Below are 19,622 nucleotides of genomic sequence, written 5' to 3'. Positions count from 1 at the left end.
GGGGGGTTTAAACCAATTTTGGGGGGGATTTTTTTGGGATTTTTGGGGAATTTTTGGGGGTTTTTGGAATTTTTTTTGAATTTTTGGGAATTTTTTTGTGCTTTTTTGGGAATATTTGAGAATTTTTTTAAAGTTTTGGGATTTTTGGTCCTTTTTTTGGATTTTGGGGGAAATTTTGGCAATTTTTTTGGTGCTTTTTTGGAATTTTTTTGGGGGCAGGTTTTTTGGGATTTTTTTTGTGCTTTTTCTGTGGATTTTTTTTAAATTTTTCCCTTTTTTGGGGAATTTCTGAGAATTTTTTTGTGATTTTTGAGATTTTTTGGGGGATTTTTTTGTGCTTTTTTGGGATTTTTGGGGGGAATTTTCGGGATTTTTTCGGTGCTTTTTCTGGGAATTTATTTTCATTGTTTGTGCTTTTTTGGGATTTTTTTTGGGGGGGGAATTCTTGGGAATTTTTTGGGGGCTTTTTTTAGGAATTTCCCCCTTTTTTGGGGAACCCCCCCCCCCCATGCCTCCCCTGCTCCTTCTCGGGGCCCTCCTGGCGCTTTCCGGGGGGGTCCCGTCGGTTTTTGGGGGGGTCCCGGTTTTTGGGGGGGTCCCCAAAGGGGGCGTGGCCTGTCCCGGGGGCTGCGACTGCGACCGAACCAACGCCCGCTGCCGGGGGGGGGCCGGGGGCGTCCCCCGGGGGCTCCCCCCGGGCCTGGCCACGCTGTGAGTGCCCCGACCCCCCCCCCCCCTCAATTCGGGACACCCCCCCCAAAAGAGATTTTGGGGTTCCCTTGAGCTCCTTTCCCTCCCCCCCCTCCCTCCCCCCCGTTTTCCCTCCTTTGGAACGGTCCTGGCAAATTTGGGAGGTGAAAAATTCCCAATTTTGGGAGCCCAAAATCCTCCCCGGGACCCCCAAAAATCCAGCCCGGGATACCCCAAAATCCTCCAAATTTGGGAGCCCAAAACCGACCCGGGATCTCCCAAAATCCCCCAAATTTGGGAGCCCCAAAATCCCCTCGGGACCCCTCAAAATCCTCCCAATTTGGGACCCCAAAATCCCCCAAATTTGAAACCCCAAAAATTCACCCTGGCACCTCCCAAAATCCCTCCCGGGACCCCCTAAATCCCAAAATCCCCCCAAAATTGTGTCTCCAAACACCCCAGGACCCCCCCAAAACCCCCCAAATTTGGAACCCCAAAATCTCCCCCGGGACCTCCCAAATCCGCCAAAATCCTGCAAATTTGGGACCCGCCAGAATCCCCCAAATTTGGGACCCGAAAACCCCATGAGCTCCTAAATTGGGACCCCAAATCCCCCCAAAATCCCCCAAATCCCCCCAAATTTGGGACCCCCCCAAACCCCAAAATCCCCCAAATTTGGGACCCCCCAAAAATTCCCCTGAAATTTTCCAAATTCCCCAATTCTCCCATTTCCCCCCAAATTCCCCAAATTTCCCTGAAATTCACCCCAATTTTCCCATTTCCCTCCAAATTTCCCCAAATTCCCCAAAATTCCCCCAATTTCCCCCCAAAATTCTCCCAATTTTCCCAAATTTCACCAGAAATTTCCCCCAATTTTTCCTCAAATTCCCACAAAATCCCCAAAAATCCCCAAAATTCCCCCACTTTTCCCATTTTCTGCCCAAATTTTCCCCAAAATCCCTCAAATTTCCCTAAATTTTCCAAAAATGTCCTAAAAATTCCACTCAAATTTCCCCAGTTTTCCAATTTTCATCCCAAATTCCCCCAGTTTTTCCCATTTTTCCCATTTTGTCCCATTTTGCCCAGTTTCCCCCCAATTTTTCCCATTTGCCCCATTCTTTTCCCATTTTTTCCCAATTTTCCCAAATTTTCCCAATTTTTCCCTACTTTTCCCATTTTCTCGTTTTTCCCCCCATTTTTCCCCAACTTCTCCCATTTTTTCCCGTTTTCCCCCCAATTCTTCCCATTTTCTGCCGTTCTTTTCCCATTTTTCCCAATTTTCCCAATTTTTCCAATTTCCCCATTTTCCCCCCAATTTTTCCCATTTTTCCCTTTTTTTTGCCCCAATTTTCCCCACTTCTCCCCCCCGTGTTTTTCCCGTTTTTTCCCCCAAATTTCCCCAATTTTTCCCATTTCCCCGGTTTTTCCCCCAATTTTTCCCATTTCCCCCCAATTTTCCCGTTTTTCCCGTTTTTTCCCCCATTTCCAGCTCGCTGCTCCGCTGGGACATCGAGGAGCTGCCCCAGGGGAGCTTCCGGCACCTCCCGGCGCTGACGCTGCTGTGAGTCCCCAAAATCCCCAAAATGGCCCAAAACCGCCCCAAAACACATCAAAATCACCCCAAAATGGCCCAAAAAATCACCCCAAAAATATCCCAAAATATCCCCCAAAACACCCCCAAAACGCCCCAAAAACGCCCCCAAAACACCCCCAAAACATCCCAAAATATCCCAAAATATCCCCCAAAAACGCCCCAAAAATGCCCCCAAAACATCCCAAAATGTCCCAAAAAAAACCATCCCAAAAATATCCCAAAATATCCCAAAAATATCTCCCAAAATGTCCCAAAAATCACTAAAATGTCCCAAAACCATCCCAAAAATATCCAAAAATATCCAAAACCATCCCTAAATGTCCCAAAATCACCCAAAATCACCCAAAATATCCCCAAATCCCCCAAAATATTACAAAATATCCCCAAAAAATCACCCCCAAACCCCCCAAATTCCTTGAAACACAAAAAAATCCCCTAAAAACAACGAAAAAACCCCCAAATCCCCAAAACCCCCCAAAATCCCCCAAATATCCCAAAATGGCCCAAAATCAGCCCAAATATCCTCAAATCACCCCAAAAATCTCCCAAATCCCCCAAAACCAACTCAAAATGCCCCAAATGATCCCAAAATCCCCCAAAATATCCCCAAATCCCCAAAATGTCCCCAAAACACCCCAAAAACCCCCCAGATCCCCAAAACACAAAAAAAACCCAAAAAACAACCAAAAACCCCCAAAATCCCCCCCGAAAAATCCCCCAAAATATCCCAAAACTCCGAAAATATCCCAAAGTCCCCCAAAATATCCCCCAAATCCCCCAAATGTCCCAAATGTCCCCAAATTGTCCCCAAAATGTGTCCCCAATGTCCCCAAAATGGCCCAAATTATCCCCAAAATGGACCTGAAAATCTCCCAAAAATGTCCCCAAATGTCCCAAAATTTGTCCCCGATGTCCCCAAATTGTCCCCGAACGGACCCAAAATTGCCACAAAAGGTCCTAAAAATGTCCCAAAGTTGTCCCAAAATGTCCCCAAAATTGTCCCGAAAATCTCCTAAAATGTCCCCAAATGTCCCCAAATTGTCCCCAAATGTCCTCAAATGTCCCCGAAATTGACCCCGAATGTCCCCAAATTGTCCCAAATGTCCCAAAATTGACCCCAAATGTCCCCAAATTAACCCAAAAGTTCCCAAAATTGACCCGAAAATCTCCTAAAATGTCCCCAAATGTCCCCAGTGTCCCCAAAATGTCCCCCTCTCCCCCAGCCTGGTGGCCTCGGGGCGCCTGGGGAGCGTCGGGGACGGAGCCTTCGAGGGGCTGGGGGCGCTGGAGTACCTGTGAGTCACACTGGGGATACTGGGTATACTGGTTTGCACTGGGAACGACTGGTTTCGACTGGTTTGGACTAGTTTGGACTGGTTTGGACTGGTTTATACTGGGAGGGACTGGTTTGGACTGTTTTACTGGTTTGGACTGGTTTGGACTGGTTTGGACTGCTTATACTAGTTTGTACTGGTTTGTACTGGTTTGTACTGGTTTATACTGGGAGGGACTGGTTTATACTGGTTTGTACTGGTTTGGACTGGTTTGGACCGGTTATACTGGTTTGTACTGGTTTGTACTGGTTTGTACTGGTTTGGACCGGTTATACTGGTTTGGACTGGTTTGGACTGGTTTGGACTGGTTTGGACCGGTTATACTGGTTTGTACTGGTTTGTACTGGTTTGGATGGGGAATGGAGCTGGGGGCACTCGAGTCCCTTTGAGTGATACTGGGGATACTGGTTATACTGGTTTGGACTGGTTTGGACTGGTTTGGACTGGTTTGGAATGGTTTGGACTGGTTTGGACTGGGAGGGACCAGGACAAACTGGGAGGGACTGGTTATATTGGTTTGTACTGGTTTATACTGGTCTGTACTGGTTTGTACCAGTCCATACTGCTCCATACTGCTCCATACTGGTCCGTACTGGTCTGTAACTGGTCCATACTGGTCCGTACTGGTCCATACTGGTCCATACTGGTCCGTACTGGTCCGTACTGGTCCGTACTGGTCCATACTGGTCCGTACTGGTCCATACTGGTCCGTACTGGTCCATACTGGTCCGTACTGGTCCGTACTGGTCCATACTGGTCCATACTGGTCTGTAACTGGTCCATACTGGTCCATACTGGGCAGGTTCCTGGAGGACTCCCAGCTCCGCTCCCTCCCCCCTGCAGCTCTCCGGGGGCTCCGGGGGCTCCTGTTCCTGTGAGTGTCCCCAAGTGTCCCCAAGTGTCCCCAAATGTCCCCAAATGTCCCCAATGTTCCCAATGTCCCCAAATGTCCCCAATGTCCTCAATCCCCCCAATCCCCCCAATGTCCCCAAATGTCCCCAATGTTCCCAATGTCCCCAAATCCCCCAATGTCCCCGATGTCCCCAGATGTCCCCAAATGTCCCCAGTGTCCCCAATGTCCCCAAATGTCCCCAATGTCCCCAATGTCCCCAAATTCACAAATGTCCCCAATGTTCCCAATGTCCCCAAATCCCCCAATGTCCCCGATGTCCCCAGATGTCCCCAAATGTCCCCAATGTCCCCGATGTCCCCAAATGTCCCCAATGTCCTCAATGTCCCCAAATGTCCCCAAATGTCCCCAATGTCCCCAGTGTCCCCAATGTCCCCAATGTCCCCAATGTCCCCAATGTCCCCAGTGTCCCCAATGTCCCCAAATGTCCCCAATGTCCCCAATGTCCCCAGTGTCCCCAATGTCCCCAAATGTCCCCAATGTCCCCAATGTCCCCGCTGTCCCCGCAGGAGTCTGGCCGACAACCTCCTGCAGTCGCTGCCCCGCGGCCTCTTCCAGGAGCTGCCCAACCTCGGCCACCTGTGGGTGACACTGGGGGGGTTGGGGACATTGGGGACACTGGGGGACATTGGGGGGGTTGGGGACATTTGGGGGATTTGGGGACATTGGGAACATTGGGGGGGTTGGGGACATTTGGGGGGGTTGGGGACATTGGGGACATCGGGGATGTTGGGGATTTTGGGGACATTTGAGGACATTGGGGACATTCGGGGGTTGGGGACACTGGGGACATTGGGGACATTTGGGGGATTTGGGGACATTGGGAACATTGGGGACATTTGGGGGTTGGGGACATCTGGGGACATTGGGGACGTTTGGTGACCTTTGGGGACACTGGGGGGTTGGGAGGGTTGGTGCCACTTTGGTGCCACTTTTTGTCACTTTGCTGTCGTTTGGTGCCATTTTGTGCCACTCTGGTGGCATTTGGTGACATTCGATGCCACCCGATGTCCCTTCAGTGCCACTTCAGTGCCACTCCGGTGCCACCTGGTGCCACTCGATGTCCCTTTAGTGCCACTCTAGTGCCATTTGGTGCCATTTTTGTCACTTTGGTGCCATTTTTGTCACTTTGCTGCCACTTTTTGCCACTCTGGTGACACCTGGTGACATTTAGTGCCACTTTGGTGCCATTTTTCTCACTTTTGTGCCACTTTTTGCCACTTTGGGACCACCTAGTGCCACTTTGGTGCCACTTGGTGCCATTTGATGCCACTTTGGTGCCACTTTTTGTCACTTTGGTACCACGTTTGCCACTCTGGTGACCCCTGGTACCACTTAGTGCCACTTGATGTCCCTTTAGTGCCACTTTGGTGCCATTTGGTGCCATTTTTGCCACTCTGGCGCCATTTGGTGCCATTTTTTGTCATTTTGTTGCCATTTTTCTCATTTTGCTGCCACTTTTTGCCACTCTGCTGAAACCTGGTGACACCTGGTGGCATTTAGTGCCACTTTGGTGCCGCTTTTCTCACCTTGGTGCCATTTTTTGTCACTTTGGTGCCACATTTTGCCATTTTTCTCACTTTGCTGCCGTTTTTTCCCCGCTTCGCTGCCCCTTCGTGCCACCCGGCGACCCTCGGTGCTCCCGACGCGCCAACCCGTGGCGTCCCCAATGTGCCAACCTGGGATGTCCCCGTGGTGTCCCCGTGGTGTCCCTGCGATGTCCCCAATGCGGTGTCCCCAATGCGGTGTCCCCGATGTGTCGACCCTTGGTGTCGTTGACCCGTGGTGTCCCCGACGTGCCCACCTGTGGTGTCCCCGGCGTGATGTCCCCCGGTGTCCCCGTGGTGTCCCCAATGCGGTGTCCCTGTGGTGTCCCTGTGGTGTCCCCCGGTGTCCCCATGGTGCCCCCAATGCGGTCTCCCTGTGGTGTCCCCAACGTGGTGTCCCCAACGCGGTGACCCCAACGTGGCTGTCCCCCGGTGTCCCCAACACGGTGATCCCAACGTGGCCATCCCCTGCTGTCCCCAACGCGGTGACCCCAACGTGGCCATTCCCCGGTGTCCCCAACGCGGTGACCCCGACGTGGCTGTCCCCCGGTGTCCCCCGGTGTCCCCCGGTGTCCCCAACACGGTGACCCCAACGTGGCCATGCCCCGCTGTCCCCAACGCGGTGACCCCAACGTGGCCATTCCCCGGTGTCCCCAACGCGGTGACCCCGACGTGGCTGTCCCCGCTGTCCCCAACGCGGTGACCCCGACGTGGCCATCCCCCGCTGTCCCCAACGCGGTGACCCCGACGTGGCCATCCCCCGCTGTCCCCAACGCGGTGACCCCGACGTGGCCATCCCCCACTGTCCCCAACGCGGTGACCCCAACGTGGCCATTCCCCGGTGTCCCCAACGCGGTGACCCCGACGTGGCTGTCCCCGCTGTCCCCAACGCGGTGACCCCGACGTGGCTGTCCCCAACGCGGTGACCCCGACGTGGCCATCCCCCGCTGTCCCCAACGCGGTGACCCCGACGTGGCTGTCCCCAACGCGGTGACCCCGACGTGGCTGTCCCCGCTGTCCCCGCTGTGCCCGGCGCAGGGACCTGCGGGGGAACCCGCTGCGCTGTGACTGCGCGCTGCGCTGGCTGCTGCGCTGGCTGCGCGCCCGGCCCGGCCCCGGCCCCGAGGGCGGCGCCCGCTGCCACGGCCCCGCGGCGCTGGCCGGCACCGCCCTGGCACTGCTCGGGCCCCGGCAGCTCCAGTGCCAGCGCCACGGTGACTGGTTTATACTGGGAGGGACTGGGAGGGACTGGGAAGGAACTGGGACAAAGTGCGAGGGAACTGGGGGGGACTGGGATGGACTGGAACAAACTGGGAGGGAACTGGGACAAAGTGGGATGGAACTGGGAGGGACTGGGAGCAACTGGGAGGGACTGGGAAGGACTGGGAGGGAACTGGGAGGGAACTGGGAGGGACTGGGGGGGGACGGGGGGGCACTGGGGGGAGAAAATCCAGGGGGTTTTAGGGGTTAAAAATGGGACTGCGAGGGACTGGGGGGAACTGGGAAGAGATTGGGGGGGACTGGGGGGAACTGGGATGGACTGGGAGGGAACTGGGACAAACTGGGAGGGAACTGGGGGGGGACTTGGAGGGACTGGGATATACTGGGAAAAGATGGGGGGGAACTGGGAGGGGATTGGGGGGAGCTGGGGGGAACTGGGATGGACTGGAATGGACTGGGAGGGAACTGGGAAAAACTGGGAGGGAACTGGGATGGACTGGGAGGGACTGGGAGGGACTGGGGGGGACTGGGGGGGGGACTGGGAGGGAACTGGGAGGGACTGGGAGGCACTGGGAGGGAAATGGGATGGACTGGGAGGGACTGGGGGGACTGGGAGGGAACTGGGAGGGACTGGGAGGGAACTGGGAGGGACTGGGGGGGAACTGGGAGGGAACTAGGAGGGACTGGGAGGGAACTGGGAGGGACTGGGGGGAGAAAATCCAGGGGATTTTGGGGGGGAAAATGGGACTGGGAGGGACTGGGACATACTGGGTTATACTGGGAGGGACTGGGGGGAAAACTCCGGTGGTTTTAGGGTGAGAAATGGGAATTTCAGGGGTAAAATTGGAAATTTTAGATGGGAAAATGGGACTGGGATATACTGGGGTATACTGGGATGGACTGGGACAAACTGGGACAAACTGGGACAAACTGGGAGGGACCGGGGGGAGAAAATCCGGGGGGTTTGGGGGTGAAAATGGGGCATGGAGGGGACTGGCTTGTACTGGTTTGTACTGGGATATACTGGAGGGACTGGGATATACTGGCAGGGACTGGTTTGTACTGGTTTATACTGGGATATACTGGCAGGGACTGGGATGGGGGATTTTGTGGGGGGGAATGGGACTGGGAGGGCCTGGGGCTGTCCCATGTCCCTGGGGATGTTCCCAACTCTCCCTATGTCCCCAGCCATGTCCCCAAGATGTCAGCAAGCTGTCCCCAAGCTGTCCCCGGGCTGTCCCCATGTCCCCAGGGATGTCCCCACGCTGTCCCCAGATCCCCAGCCATGTCCCCACGCTGTCCCCGGGGTGTCCCCAACTGTCCCCGTGTCCCCAGAGCTGTGGCCGTTCCAGGTGCTGCCGTTCTCCTCGCTCGGGGGACACCCAAGGGTGGCCCTGGGGCTGTCCCTGCTCTGTCCCTCTGTCCCCGGTGATGTCCCCAGGGATGTCCCCAAGCTGTCCCCACATCCCCAGCCATGTCCCCATGTCCCCAGGGATGTCCCCAAGCTGTCCCCATGTCCCCAGCGATGTCCCCACGCTGTCCCCGGGCTGTCCCCAACTGTCCCCGTGTCCCCAGAGCTGCGGCCGTTCCAGGCGCTGCCGTTCTCCTCGCTCGGGGCCGAGCCCTTCGCGCTCGGGGGGCACCCTGGGGTGGCCCTGGCGCAGCCGGCGGCCGGAGCCTGCGCCCTGCTGGAGTGGGACCAGCTGGGGGGCAGCTTCCGCGCCCAGCGCGTCATCAACGGTGAGCGAAACGGGGCAAAAATGGGGGGAAACGGGAAAAAATGGGGGAAAATGGCCAAAAAATGGGGGGAAACGGCGAAAAAATGAGGGAAAATGGGGGAAAAACGGGGGAGAAATGGGGAAAATGGGGCGGGAGTGGGGACAGCTCGGGGGGAGCTTCTGAGCCCACAGCGTCCTCAACAGCGAGAGAAATGGGGTAAAACGGGCGAAAAACGGGGGGGAAAAAGGCAAAACGGGAAAAAACAGGGAAAAATGGGGAAAAATGGGGGAAAAATGGGGAAAAAACGGGGGAGAAATGGGGAAAATGGGGCGGGAGTGGGGACAGCTCGGGGGGAGCTTCTGAGCCCACAGCATCCTCAACAGCGAGAGAAATGGGGTAAAATGGGCGAAAAATGGGGGAAAAACGGGGGAAAAACGGGGAAAAAAGGGGAAAATGGCAAAAAAATGGGGGAAAAATGAGGAAAAAATGGGGGAGAAATGGGGAAAATGGGGGGGAGTGGGAACAGCTTGGGGGGAGGTTCTGAGCCCACAGCGTCCTCAACAGTGAGAGAAATGGGGGAAAAACGGGGGAAAATGGGAAAAATTGTGGGAAAAAATGGGGGGAAATGGCAAAAAAATTGGGGGAAATGGCGAAAAAATGAGGGAAATGCAGCAAAATGGGGAAATGAGGGAAAATGGGGAAATGGGGCAAAAATTTGGGGAAATTGGGGAAAATGGGGTGGGAGTGGGAGCAGCTTGGGGGGGGATTCTGAGCCCACAGCGTCGTCAGCGGTGAGAGAAAAGGGGAAACAGGGAAAAACGGGGGGAAATTGGGAAAATGGGGGATAAATTGGTGAAAATGGGAGGAAAAGTGGGAAAAATTGGGGGAAAATGGGAAAAAAACGAAGGAAAAATGGGGGAAATGAGGGGAAAATGGGGTGGGAGGTTCTGTGTGCCCACCATCGTGAACAGCGAGAGAAATGGGGGGAAATGGGAGAAAATGGGGGGAAAATGGGGAAATGGGGAAAAAATGGGGGGAAATGGGAAAATGGTGAAAAACTGAAAGAACTCTGAGAAAATGGGAGAAATGGGGGGGAAATGGAGAAAAATGGGAAGAAAATGTTGAAAAAGAAGGAGGAAATGGTGAAAAAATGGGAGTAGATGGGGGAAATGGGGTTAAAATGGTGGAAAAGGGGGGAAATCAGGTAAAATGGAAAAAATAAAAAATGGGGGGATATGGGGAAAAAATGGGGGAAATAGGGAAATGGGGGAAAAATAGGGAAAAATGGGGGAATGGAAAAAACTGAAAAAATGGTTTAAAAGGGTGGAAATGGGAAAATGGTGAAAAAATTGAAAGAATTATGAGAAAATGGAGGAAATGGGGGGAAAATTGGGGAAAAATGAAGGAAATGGAGAAAAACGGGGAGAAAATGTTGAAAAAGAAGGAGGAAATGGGGAAAAATGGGAATTGATGGGGGAAATGGGGTTAAAATGGTGGAAAACGGGATAAAATAGAGGGAAATGGGGAAAAAGGGATAGAACAGTGAAAAAAAAAACAAGAAAAAGAGGGGGAAAGGGGCAAAAATGGGGGGAAAAATAATGAAAAAAAATAGGGGGGAGGTTCTGTTCCCCCATCATAACCAACAGTGAGATAAACAGGGTAAAATGGGGAAAAAGGGGGAAAATAGTGAATAAATGGGGGGAAATGGGAAAAAACAGGGGGGGTGGGGGGAAATGGAGTAAAATGGAGGGGAAAATGGGAGAAAAATGGTGAAAATAAAAGAAAATTGGGGAAAAGGGGGAGAAATGGGGGGGAATGGGGAAAATGGAAAAAAATGGAGAAAATTGCGAAAAAATGGGACAAATGGGGGAAACGGGGTGGGAATGGGGAAAATGGGGTGGGAATGGTTAAAAATGGGGTGGGAATGGTTAAAGTTGGGTGAGGAACATCAAGAGGGACCCGAGGACACCAAGAGTTGGGGTGACCCCCCAGAAATGGCCTCGGGGACCCCAAAAATGGGCTGAGGGTCCCCAAAATGACCTTGGGGGAGAACAAAGGAATTGCCCCGATGTCCCCAAGGTCCTCAAGGTGCTCAAAGGTCCCCAAATGTCCCCAGATGTCCCCAAATGTCCCCAGATGTCCCCGAGCCCTCCAATAACCACCAAGGTCCCAAAGGTCCCCAGCATCTCTGATGTCCCCAAGGTCCCCGGTGTCCCCAAGGTCCCAGTGTCCCCAAGGTCCCCGCTGTCCCCAGTGTCCCCAAGGTCCCTGATATCCCCAGTGTCCCCGCTGTCCCGGTGTCCCTGCTGTCCCCGGTGTCCCTGCTGCCCCCGTGTCCCCGCCGACGTCCCCTCCGTCCCCCCAGGCTCCTCACCGGTGGCCTGCCACCCGGTCCCGCTGGGTGACACCCTGCTGCTGGTGGTGGCCCAGCTGGGCGGCGGCTCCTGGGTGTGGCGGCGCTCGGGCGGCCCCGGCTCGGCCTTCGTGCGCCACCAGGCCCTGGGCGCCGGCCGCCTGCGCCGGCCCCACGCCGTGGCCGCCGCGCGCCTGGCCGGGCACCTCTACCTGGGGGTGGCCGACAGCTCCAAGGGCGGCACCAGCACCGTGTTCCGCTGGGCCTCGGGCGGCTTCTACCCGCACCAGGCGCTGCGGCCGTGGCAGCGCGACACCCACCTGGAGTTCCTGGAGCTGGGCGGGCGGCCGGCCCTGGTGCTCTGCGGCGCCGCGCGCCGGCCGCTCGTCTACCGCTGGAGCGGCGACGCCTTCGCGCCGCACACCGACATCCCCCACGTGCCCGACGCCTACGCCGCCAAGCACTTCCGCCTGCGGGGCAGCGTCTTCCTGTGCCTCACCAGGTTCCTGGGCGACGCCAAGGTGATGGCGGCGGGCTTGGGGGTGGTGGGGTCGTGGTGGGTGGGGGGGTGGGTGGGGGTCCGGCAAGGTCATGGGGGGTCAGCAGGGATTGGGGGTGCAGCGGGGTCATGGGGTTATGGGGGTCCATCAAGGCCATGGGGTTATGGGGGTCCATCAAGGTCGTGTGGTTATGGGGGTCCATCAAGGTCGTGTGGTTATGGGGGTCCATCAAGCTCACGGGGTTATGGGGGTCCATTAGGGTCATGGGGTTATGGGGTTCCATCAAGGTCATGTGGTCATGAGGGGGTCAGCAGGGTCATGGGTCCATTGGATTCCATCATGGTTGTGTGGTCATGGGGGTCCATCAAGGTCATGTGGTTATGGGGTTCCATCAAGGTTGTGTGGTCATGAAGGTCCATCAAGGCCATGGGGTCATGGAGGGTCACCAGGGTCATGGAGTTCCATCAAGGCCATGTGGTCATGGAAGGTTCCCAAGGTCATGGGGTCATGGGGGGTCACCAGGGTCATGGGTCCATGGGGTTCCATCAAGGCCATGTCATGGGGGGGCATCGGGGCCACGAGTGGTCACAGGTGGGGCCACCAGGGTGATAATGGCCACCCCATGGCCATGGGGGCCCATCAGGGCCACGAGGCCCCACCTCTGACCCCTGACCCCAAGTGCAGGTGAAGTGCAGGGAGGGCCGCAACCCAACCCACCCCATGTGCTACCACCCACCCCATGGTGCCACCACCCACCCCATTGTGCTACCACCCACCCCATTGTCCCACCACCCATCCCATGGTGCCATCACTGATCCATGAACCCAACCCACGGTGCCACCACCCACCCCATGGTCCCACCACCCACCCCACGGTGCCACCACCCACCCCACAGTGCCACCACCCACCCCATGGTGCCACCACCCACCCCACAGTGCCACCACCCACCCCATGGTGCCACCACCCACCCCACAGTGCCACCACCCACCGCATGGTCCCACCACCCATCCCACGGTGCCACCACCCACCCCATTGTGCTACCACCCACCCCATTGTCCCACCACCCATCCCATGGTGCCATCTCCATCCCACGGTGCCACCACCCACCCCAGGGTGCCACCACCCACCAAATGGTGCCATCTCCATCCCAACCAAACCCAACCAACCAAACCAACCCAACCAACCAACCAAACCCAACCCACCCAACCCAACCCACCCCATGGTCCCACCACTGACCCCCCACCCCGCGCCATCTCCAGGTGATGCGCTGGGAGGGCTCCATGTTCCGCGAGGTGCAGCAGGTGCCGGCCCGCGGCTCTCTGGTCTTCCAGCCGCTGCTCCTGGCCGGCCACCGCTACATCCTGCTGGGCAACGACTTTGCCCCGAGCCGCGTCTTCCGCCTGGGCGCCGGCGGCCGCCTGGAGCCCGCCCAGGACCTGCCCGCGCCCACCCCCCGCGCCTTCGTCCCCGTCACCGTCGGCCACCGCCACTTCCTGGTGGCCTCCAGCTTCAAGGGGGCCACCCAGATCTACGCCCACGTCACCGAGGACGTCGGCACCTGAGGGGACGGCCAGGCGCGCCCAGTGGCCGCCCGCCGCCGGGGGATGCCCGGAGCTGCCGTCGTGTCCCTGAGGCTGGGGGACATCAGGGGACGTGTGGTGGCAGCCGAGGATGGTGGCCACCAGTCCACCGTGGAGATGGGGACATCAGGAGCATGAGGGGAACATGTGGTGGCATCTGGAGGGATGTGTGGTGGCATCTGGTGGGACGTGGGCATGGTGGCCACCCTGATGTTGTGGAGATGTGGGCGTGAAGGGACACCGTGGGGACAAGGTGGGGACACTGTGGGGACACCGTGAGGACAGCGGTGCCACCACGGCCTCGTGCAGCTGCAGGGACGTGGGGACGTCGCCGTGGGCTCGGTCACCAGAGGGACGCGGGGACATTGACCAGACACCAGCAGGGACCTGAGGCCACCCTCGCGCGACATCCCCAAGGCCACCATGGCCCTGATGTCCCCAAGGCCACTATCACCCCGATGTCCCCAAGTTCACCACTGACCCAACGTCCCCAAGGCCACCATTGCCTCAGTGTCCCCTCCTGGTGCCACCATGGCCCCGATGTCCCCAAGGCCACCATGGCCTCAGCGTCCCCTCCTGGTACCACCATGGCCCCGATGTCCCCAAGCCTTTGTGTCCCCTCCCGGTGCCACCGCTGTCCCGCCGTCCCCGTGTCCCCTCCCCCGGTGACCAAAATCCATTTTTTTTTCACCCATTTTTATTCATTGCCTTTCTTGGGGACATTTTGGGGAAAATCTGGGGACATTTCGGGGAAATCAATGCCACCCCTCCCCCCCATCCGGTGTCACCTGTTGGGGACATTTGGGGACACCTGGGGACAGCTCAGGCTCCTGCGGAGAGAGGGGGTGGTCAGGGGGTGGCACCGTCCCGCGGTGTCCCCAAGGTGTCCCCAGGGGAGAGGGGACACTCACCTGTCCCAGCCAGAGGTGACAGCTCCGGGAGGGGGGTGGCGGTGCCTGCGAGGGAGGGGAGGGGACACTGAGGTGTCCCCAGACTGTCCCCAAGTTTCCCCCAAATGTCCCCGATGTCCCCAATCCCCCAACCCCAAATCCCCCTCAGTGTCCCCAAGGTCCCCAAAACGTCCCCAAATCCCCCAAAAAGTGTCCCCGATGTCATCCACCAACGTCCCCAAATCCCCCGATGACCCCAAATGTCCCCAAGTGTCCCCAAATTGTCCCCGAATGTCCCCAAATGTCCCCGGGTTTCAGCTGGCCTTGCTCCGGCACTTGCACTTCCCACCTGAGGGGACACACAGGTGACACAGAGGTGACACAGGTGACACACAGGTGACACACAGGTGACACACAGGTGACACACAGGTGACACAGAGGTGACACACGGGTGACACAGGTGACACAGGTGACACACAGGTGACACACAGGTGACACACAGGTGACACAGGTGACACACAGGTGACACACAGGTGACACAGAGGTGACACACAGGTGACACAGGTGACACACAGGTGACACACAGGTGACACACAGGTGACACAGGTGACACAGGTGACACACAGGTGACAGGGGTGGCACTCACTGAGCAGGATGACGACCCCCAGCATGCTCAGCACTGCGGCCACCGCGAGACCACCGACGCGCCGGTGACACCAGTCTGGGACAGGGACAGGGACACTGGGACAGCTGGGGGTACCTTGGGGACACCTGGGGACACGTTGGGGACACCTGGGAGTACCTGGGGACACCCTGTGGACACCTGGGGACACCTTGGGGACACCCTGGGGCACCCTGGGGACACTTTGGGGACACCCTGGGGACACCTGGGGGTACCTGGTGACACCTTGGGGACACCTGGGGGTACCTTGGGGACACCCTGGGGACACCTTGGGAACACCTGGGGACACCTTGGGGACACTTTGGGGACCCTCCCAGTCCCTCCCAGTTCCCGCACTCACCGAACTGGAAGGGACTGGAGGCATCTGGGGGGGAAGGGAGGGGTCAGAGAGACCAGCACGGACCAGTATAAACCAGTATAAGCCAGTATGGACCAGCACGGACCAGTATAAACCAGTATGGACCAGTATGGACCAGCATGGACCAGTATAAACCAGTTCGGGCTTTCCATCCCAGTCACTCCCAGTTTGTCCCTGTCCCTCCCAGTTTGCCCCAGTTTGTCCCAGTCACTCACCGGGGTGTCGCCTCTGGCCAGGGACAGAACTGGGGGGGGAGGGGACACCAGTTAAACCAGTTTGGGCTGGGACTGGGCCCAGTTCCTCCCAGTAACCCCCGAAATCCTCCCAGTCCCTCCCAGTACAAACCAGTCCCTCCCAGTCCATCCCAGTCCCTCCCAGTTCCCTCCCAGTCCATCCCAGTCCAAACCAGTACCTCCCAGTATCACCAGTTCCCGGAGCTGTTCCCACTCCATTCCGTCACCTTTGATCCCTGAGGGGGTGGAGGGGACTGGGACAAACTGGGACAAACTGGGGGGAGCCGGGGGGGACTGGGACCAACTGGGGACTACTGGGAGAGAACTGGGCAAACTGGGAGAGACTGGGATGGATGGGGGGTTACTGGGATGTTACTGGGGGGTTACTGGGAGTTACTGGGAGGGACTGGGGGGGTTATTGGGAGGTTACTGGGGGGTTACTGGGATGAACTGGGAGTCACTGGGGCTCCACTCACCTTCCCAGAGCAGCCGCGGGAACTGGAAATGGGGGCGGGGGAGAAATGGGAGGGGGCGGGGCACGGAACGAGGGGCGTGGCCAATGGAAGGGGCGTGGCCAAATATGGGGGCGGGGGAGAGGTTTGGCCGCGGAAGGACTGGGATGAACTGGGGGATACTGGGATGAACTGGGAGTGACACTGGGGGATGCTGGGAACACTGAGACAGACTGGGAGTGGCACTGGGATGCACTGGGACAAACTGGGATGGACTGGGACGAACTGGGAGTGGCACTGGTAGAACTGGGAGATACTGGGAGGCACAGGGGCAAACTGGGCTGCACTGGGAGGGACTGGAGGGGCACTGGGGCTGTACTGGGAGGAACTAGCCTGGACTGGGATGAACTGGGTTTTACTGGGAGGGACTGGAGGGGTTGAATGGGCTGGTCCCGCCTCTGCCGCCTCCCATTGGCTAAAGCTCCCGCCCATCACTGTCTGCAACCAATCAGCACCCGGGAACAGCACCTGGAGGCGGGGCCTGGTGTCGGCGCCCTTTTAGCGACTTTGAGCCTACAAGCCCCGTCATGCACAGCGGCTCCATGGCGGCCTAACTACAAGTCCCGTCAGGCCCCGCGCTCCACAGCGCTCCCCTTATCCGCTACCATGAGCCTCACAGGAGCCCCCCAGACCCTGCGGGACCCCCGAGAGCCCCCCCGAGCCCATTCGGGACCCCCGAACGCCTCCTCGAACGCCCAGATGCCCCAAACCACACAGAGGCCTTCGAGCGCCACCTAAGGGACTACAGATCCCACCATGCACCGCGGCACGCACGGAGCGGCGTTAAAGCTAGGAGTCCAGCTCCCGTCATGCCCCGCGGCGACAGAGACCCCCTCAGAGCCGAGTTCCGGCCCGACAATTCCCGTCACGTCCTGAGCCCCACGGAGACCCCTCAGAGTTCCCCAGGTGCCCCCAGGGGCTTCCCGACCCCACAGAATCCCCCCAGGTGCCCCTGTAGACCCACACCTGCCCTCCAGGACCCCCAACTGCTCCGTTACAAAGAATTCCGGGACTACAGCTCCCATCATGCCCCGCGGCGCCCATTGCGCGCACTTACGGCCATGCATCCATTTCCCGTGATGCCCCGCGGCCTCACTTAGCCCCTTTAAAGCAGCGACTCCATCTCCCATCATCTCCCGCGCCCCAGAGCCCCGTTATACCTGCGACTCCATCTCCCATCATGCCCCGTGCCCCATTGAGCCCATTATACCCGCGACCCCATCGCCCATAATGCCCCGCTCCCCATAGAGCCCGTTATACCCGCGACTCCATCTCCCATCATCCCCCGCGCCCCATAGAGCCCATTATACCCGCGACTCCATCTCCCATCATCCCCCGCGCCCCATAGAGCCCGTTATATCCGCGACCCCATCGCCCATAATGCCCCGCGCCCCATTGAGCCCATTATACCCGCGCCTACAACTCCCATCATCCCCCGCGCCCCTTAGAGCCCCGTTAGCGCTTCCCCCAATGCACCCCTAAATTCTCTCCCCAGACCCAAAAAAACACAAAAATACCCCCAAAACAGGAAGAAAACCCCAAGTTATTTGGTCACCAAAACTCAGAGACCCTCGACCTTTAATATTTCATTTTTCCTCCTCTTTAAAACGTTCCTTTCCCCTCATTTCCGTGCAGTCTGCTGGCACTGTGATTTGACCTTCTCTCATGGCGGGGATCCCTCCCAGGAGCTCGGAGCCATCTCAGGGCTCCTCAGGGGATTTCTGGGGTGCCTCACAGCAGGGTCCGGCCTCGCTGCGTTGGCAAAACCCCGAAGCGCCGCTTCAGAGCCAGGCGGTGCCGGGAGAATTTATCATCGGGGGAGAAGCGGGCGGGGTGCGCCAAGCGTGTGGGGACCCCGTCCGGGGACACCTTCTGTGGGGACTGAGCGTCAGGGAGAGCCCAAATTCCCCCCTGAGCACAGCCAAACTGACCCGCATCGCTCCCAGCCCGCACCGCGGACACCCAAACACCGCGGGTCCCCTCCGAGTCCTCCCTAAATCCCCCAAAAGCGCCCCAAAAGCGCCCGGTACCCGCAGGGTGTAGACGCGCTCCCCGCCCTCGTTCTCCTAGCACTGCAGGAACATGGCGGCGCCAGCGCGGCACCCGGCCGGAAGTCGCCTCAGGAGAAAAGGGGAAAAGGCGGGCTTTACACCGGAAATCGGCGAGAGGGACGATGGGAAATGTAGTCCCGAAAGAGAGCGGAAAGTACCGCCCAACCCAGCAGATCCGAGGGGGGAAATTTGGGCCCAAGAAAGGAGATTTTGGGGTGAAAACGGGAGTTTGGGTTAAAAAAAAAAATATGGAATTTGGGTCTTAAAAGGGGAATTTGGGCCCAAGAAAGGAGATTTTGGGGTGAAAACGGGAGTTTGGGTAAAAAAAAAAAATATGGAATTTGGGTCTTAAAAGGGGAATTTGGGCCCAAAAAGGAGGAATCTGTGTCCAGGAAGGGAAAGTTTGGGCTCAAAAGGCGCATTCGGGTCCAAAAAGAGAGAATTTGGGCCCAAAAAAGGGGATTTGAGCAAGAAAAGGGGGAAATTTGGACCGAAAAGGGGGGATTTGGTTTCAAAAAGGGAGAATTTCGACCAAAAAAATCGGGAATTTGTGCCCCAAAAAGGGGAATTTGGGTGCCTAGATGGGAAGTCTGGACCCCAAAAGGGGGAGTTTGGGTCCAAAAATGGAGAATTTGGGCCATAGTTTGGGGTTTGAGCACTAAAATTGAGCAGTTTGGACCTAAAAAGTAGAATCTGGATTTAAAAAAAAACGGGAGTCCGACCTTCAAAAGTCAACCCAGGGAGGCAGGGGGAAGATTTTGGGGTGAAAAAGTGAGTTTGGGTTCAAAGTAAGGGAGTTTGGGTCTGAAAGTGCGAGGAACAGAATTCACGGTTTGGAGTTTTTAAAGTTTAATAATAATAATAATGGCAATAGGATAAAAAAAGGAGAATAATTCCAGCGGGGTGACATCGCTGAGGCGCGTGCATATTCATGATTTCGTTATTTGTGAAAAACTCATTGTGTTGAAATTTTAGGAGTTTAAATTTTAGCTTTCCCCCCCATCTTGTAAATCAATCTTTGAAAATCTGAGATTTCCAGAGAAGAAGGAAATAATGTTTTTGTTGGTTTTTTTTGAGATTTTGGTGTCTGTTGCTGTTCTTTTAATATTGTGCTCTAGGATAAAAACTGTGTGTGCCACACTGCTGAAAAGAGATGAATACAGGAAAAATTTAAGAGAGATTAATACGGAAAAACTGAAATGAGATTAATACAGAAAAAATTTAACAGAGATGAATGCAGGGAAAATTGAAAAGATTACGACAGGAATAATTAAACGAGATTAGTACAGGAAAAACTTAAAAGAGATTAACACAGGAAGAATTTAAATGAGATTAATGCAGCAAAACATAAAAGAGATTAATACAGGAAAAAATTAAAAGAGATTAATGCAGGAAAAACTTAAAATATATTAATACAGGAAAACTGAAAAGAGATTAATACAGGACAA

At 56.5% G+C, this 19,622-nt stretch overlaps 2 protein-coding genes and 1 pseudogene across 3 annotated transcripts; 1 reads left to right on the top strand and 2 right to left on the bottom strand.

Annotated features, from left to right (window-relative positions):
- The first annotated feature begins 268 nt into the window (after nucleotides 1–268).
- LOC140680579 (leucine-rich repeat LGI family member 4-like) lies at nucleotides 269–14,142 on the top strand. 2 transcript variants are annotated; one of them, XM_072918491.1, is made up of 9 exons: nucleotides 269–711; nucleotides 2,180–2,251; nucleotides 3,508–3,579; nucleotides 4,421–4,492; nucleotides 5,038–5,109; nucleotides 7,114–7,289; nucleotides 8,872–9,036; nucleotides 11,381–11,889; nucleotides 13,128–14,142. In XM_072918491.1, the coding sequence occupies exons 1-9, from the start codon at nucleotides 509–511 to the stop codon at nucleotides 13,428–13,430; spliced, it is 1,644 nt and encodes a 547-aa protein (XP_072774592.1). In that variant the 5' UTR covers nucleotides 269–508; the 3' UTR covers nucleotides 13,431–14,142. The 2 variants fall into 2 exon arrangements, with proteins under 2 accessions (XP_072774592.1, XP_072774593.1); XM_072918492.1 differs by lacking the exons at nucleotides 3,508–3,579; nucleotides 4,421–4,492.
- Nucleotides 14,143–14,150: 8 nt separating this feature from the next.
- On the bottom strand, nucleotides 14,151–16,667 carry LOC140680272 (uncharacterized). Its single transcript, XM_072918332.1, has 7 exons — nucleotides 16,592–16,667; nucleotides 16,088–16,538; nucleotides 15,594–15,622; nucleotides 15,361–15,384; nucleotides 14,985–15,059; nucleotides 14,360–14,404; nucleotides 14,151–14,278 (listed from the first exon to the last, which is right to left on the bottom strand). Exons 1-7 carry the CDS (start codon nucleotides 16,665–16,667, stop codon nucleotides 14,271–14,273), a joined length of 708 nt encoding a protein of 235 aa, XP_072774433.1. The 3' UTR covers nucleotides 14,151–14,270.
- A 999-nt stretch (nucleotides 16,668–17,666) lies between these two features.
- Nucleotides 17,667–18,207, bottom strand: LOC140680580 (H/ACA ribonucleoprotein complex subunit 3-like; annotated as a pseudogene).
- Between the last annotated feature and the right edge of the window lie 1,415 nt (nucleotides 18,208–19,622).

The sequence above is a fragment of the Taeniopygia guttata genome, chromosome 25 (assembly GCF_048771995.1).
Source record: "Taeniopygia guttata chromosome 25, bTaeGut7.mat, whole genome shotgun sequence".
Taxonomy (NCBI): domain Eukaryota; kingdom Metazoa; phylum Chordata; class Aves; order Passeriformes; family Estrildidae; genus Taeniopygia; species Taeniopygia guttata.
This window is presented reverse-complemented; position numbering and strand designations above follow the sequence as displayed.

Bases quoted from the DNA above. Each gene is read 5' to 3' on its own strand.
- LOC140680579 (XM_072918491.1), top strand. From the start codon at position 509: ATGCCTCCCCTGCTCCTTCTCGGGGCCCTCCTGGCGCTTTCCGGGGGG. The intron at 2,252-3,507 runs GTGAGTCCCCAA...CCTCTCCCCCAG, and splicing joins CTCCCGGCGCTGACGCTGCT to CCTGGTGGCCTCGGGGCGCC. The intron at 4,493-5,037 runs GTGAGTGTCCCC...CTGTCCCCGCAG, and splicing joins CTCCGGGGGCTCCTGTTCCT to GAGTCTGGCCGACAACCTCC.
- LOC140680272 (XM_072918332.1), bottom strand. From the start codon at position 16,667: ATGGAGCCGCTGTGCATGACGGGGCTTGTAGGCTCAAAGTCGCTAAAA. The intron at 15,060-15,360 runs GTGAGTGCGGGA...TCCCTGTCCCAG, and splicing joins CTCCAGTCCCTTCCAGTTCG to ACTGGTGTCACCGGCGCGTC. The intron at 14,405-14,984 runs GTGAGTGCCACC...CCTCCCTCGCAG, and splicing joins GGGGGTCGTCATCCTGCTCA to GCACCGCCACCCCCCTCCCG.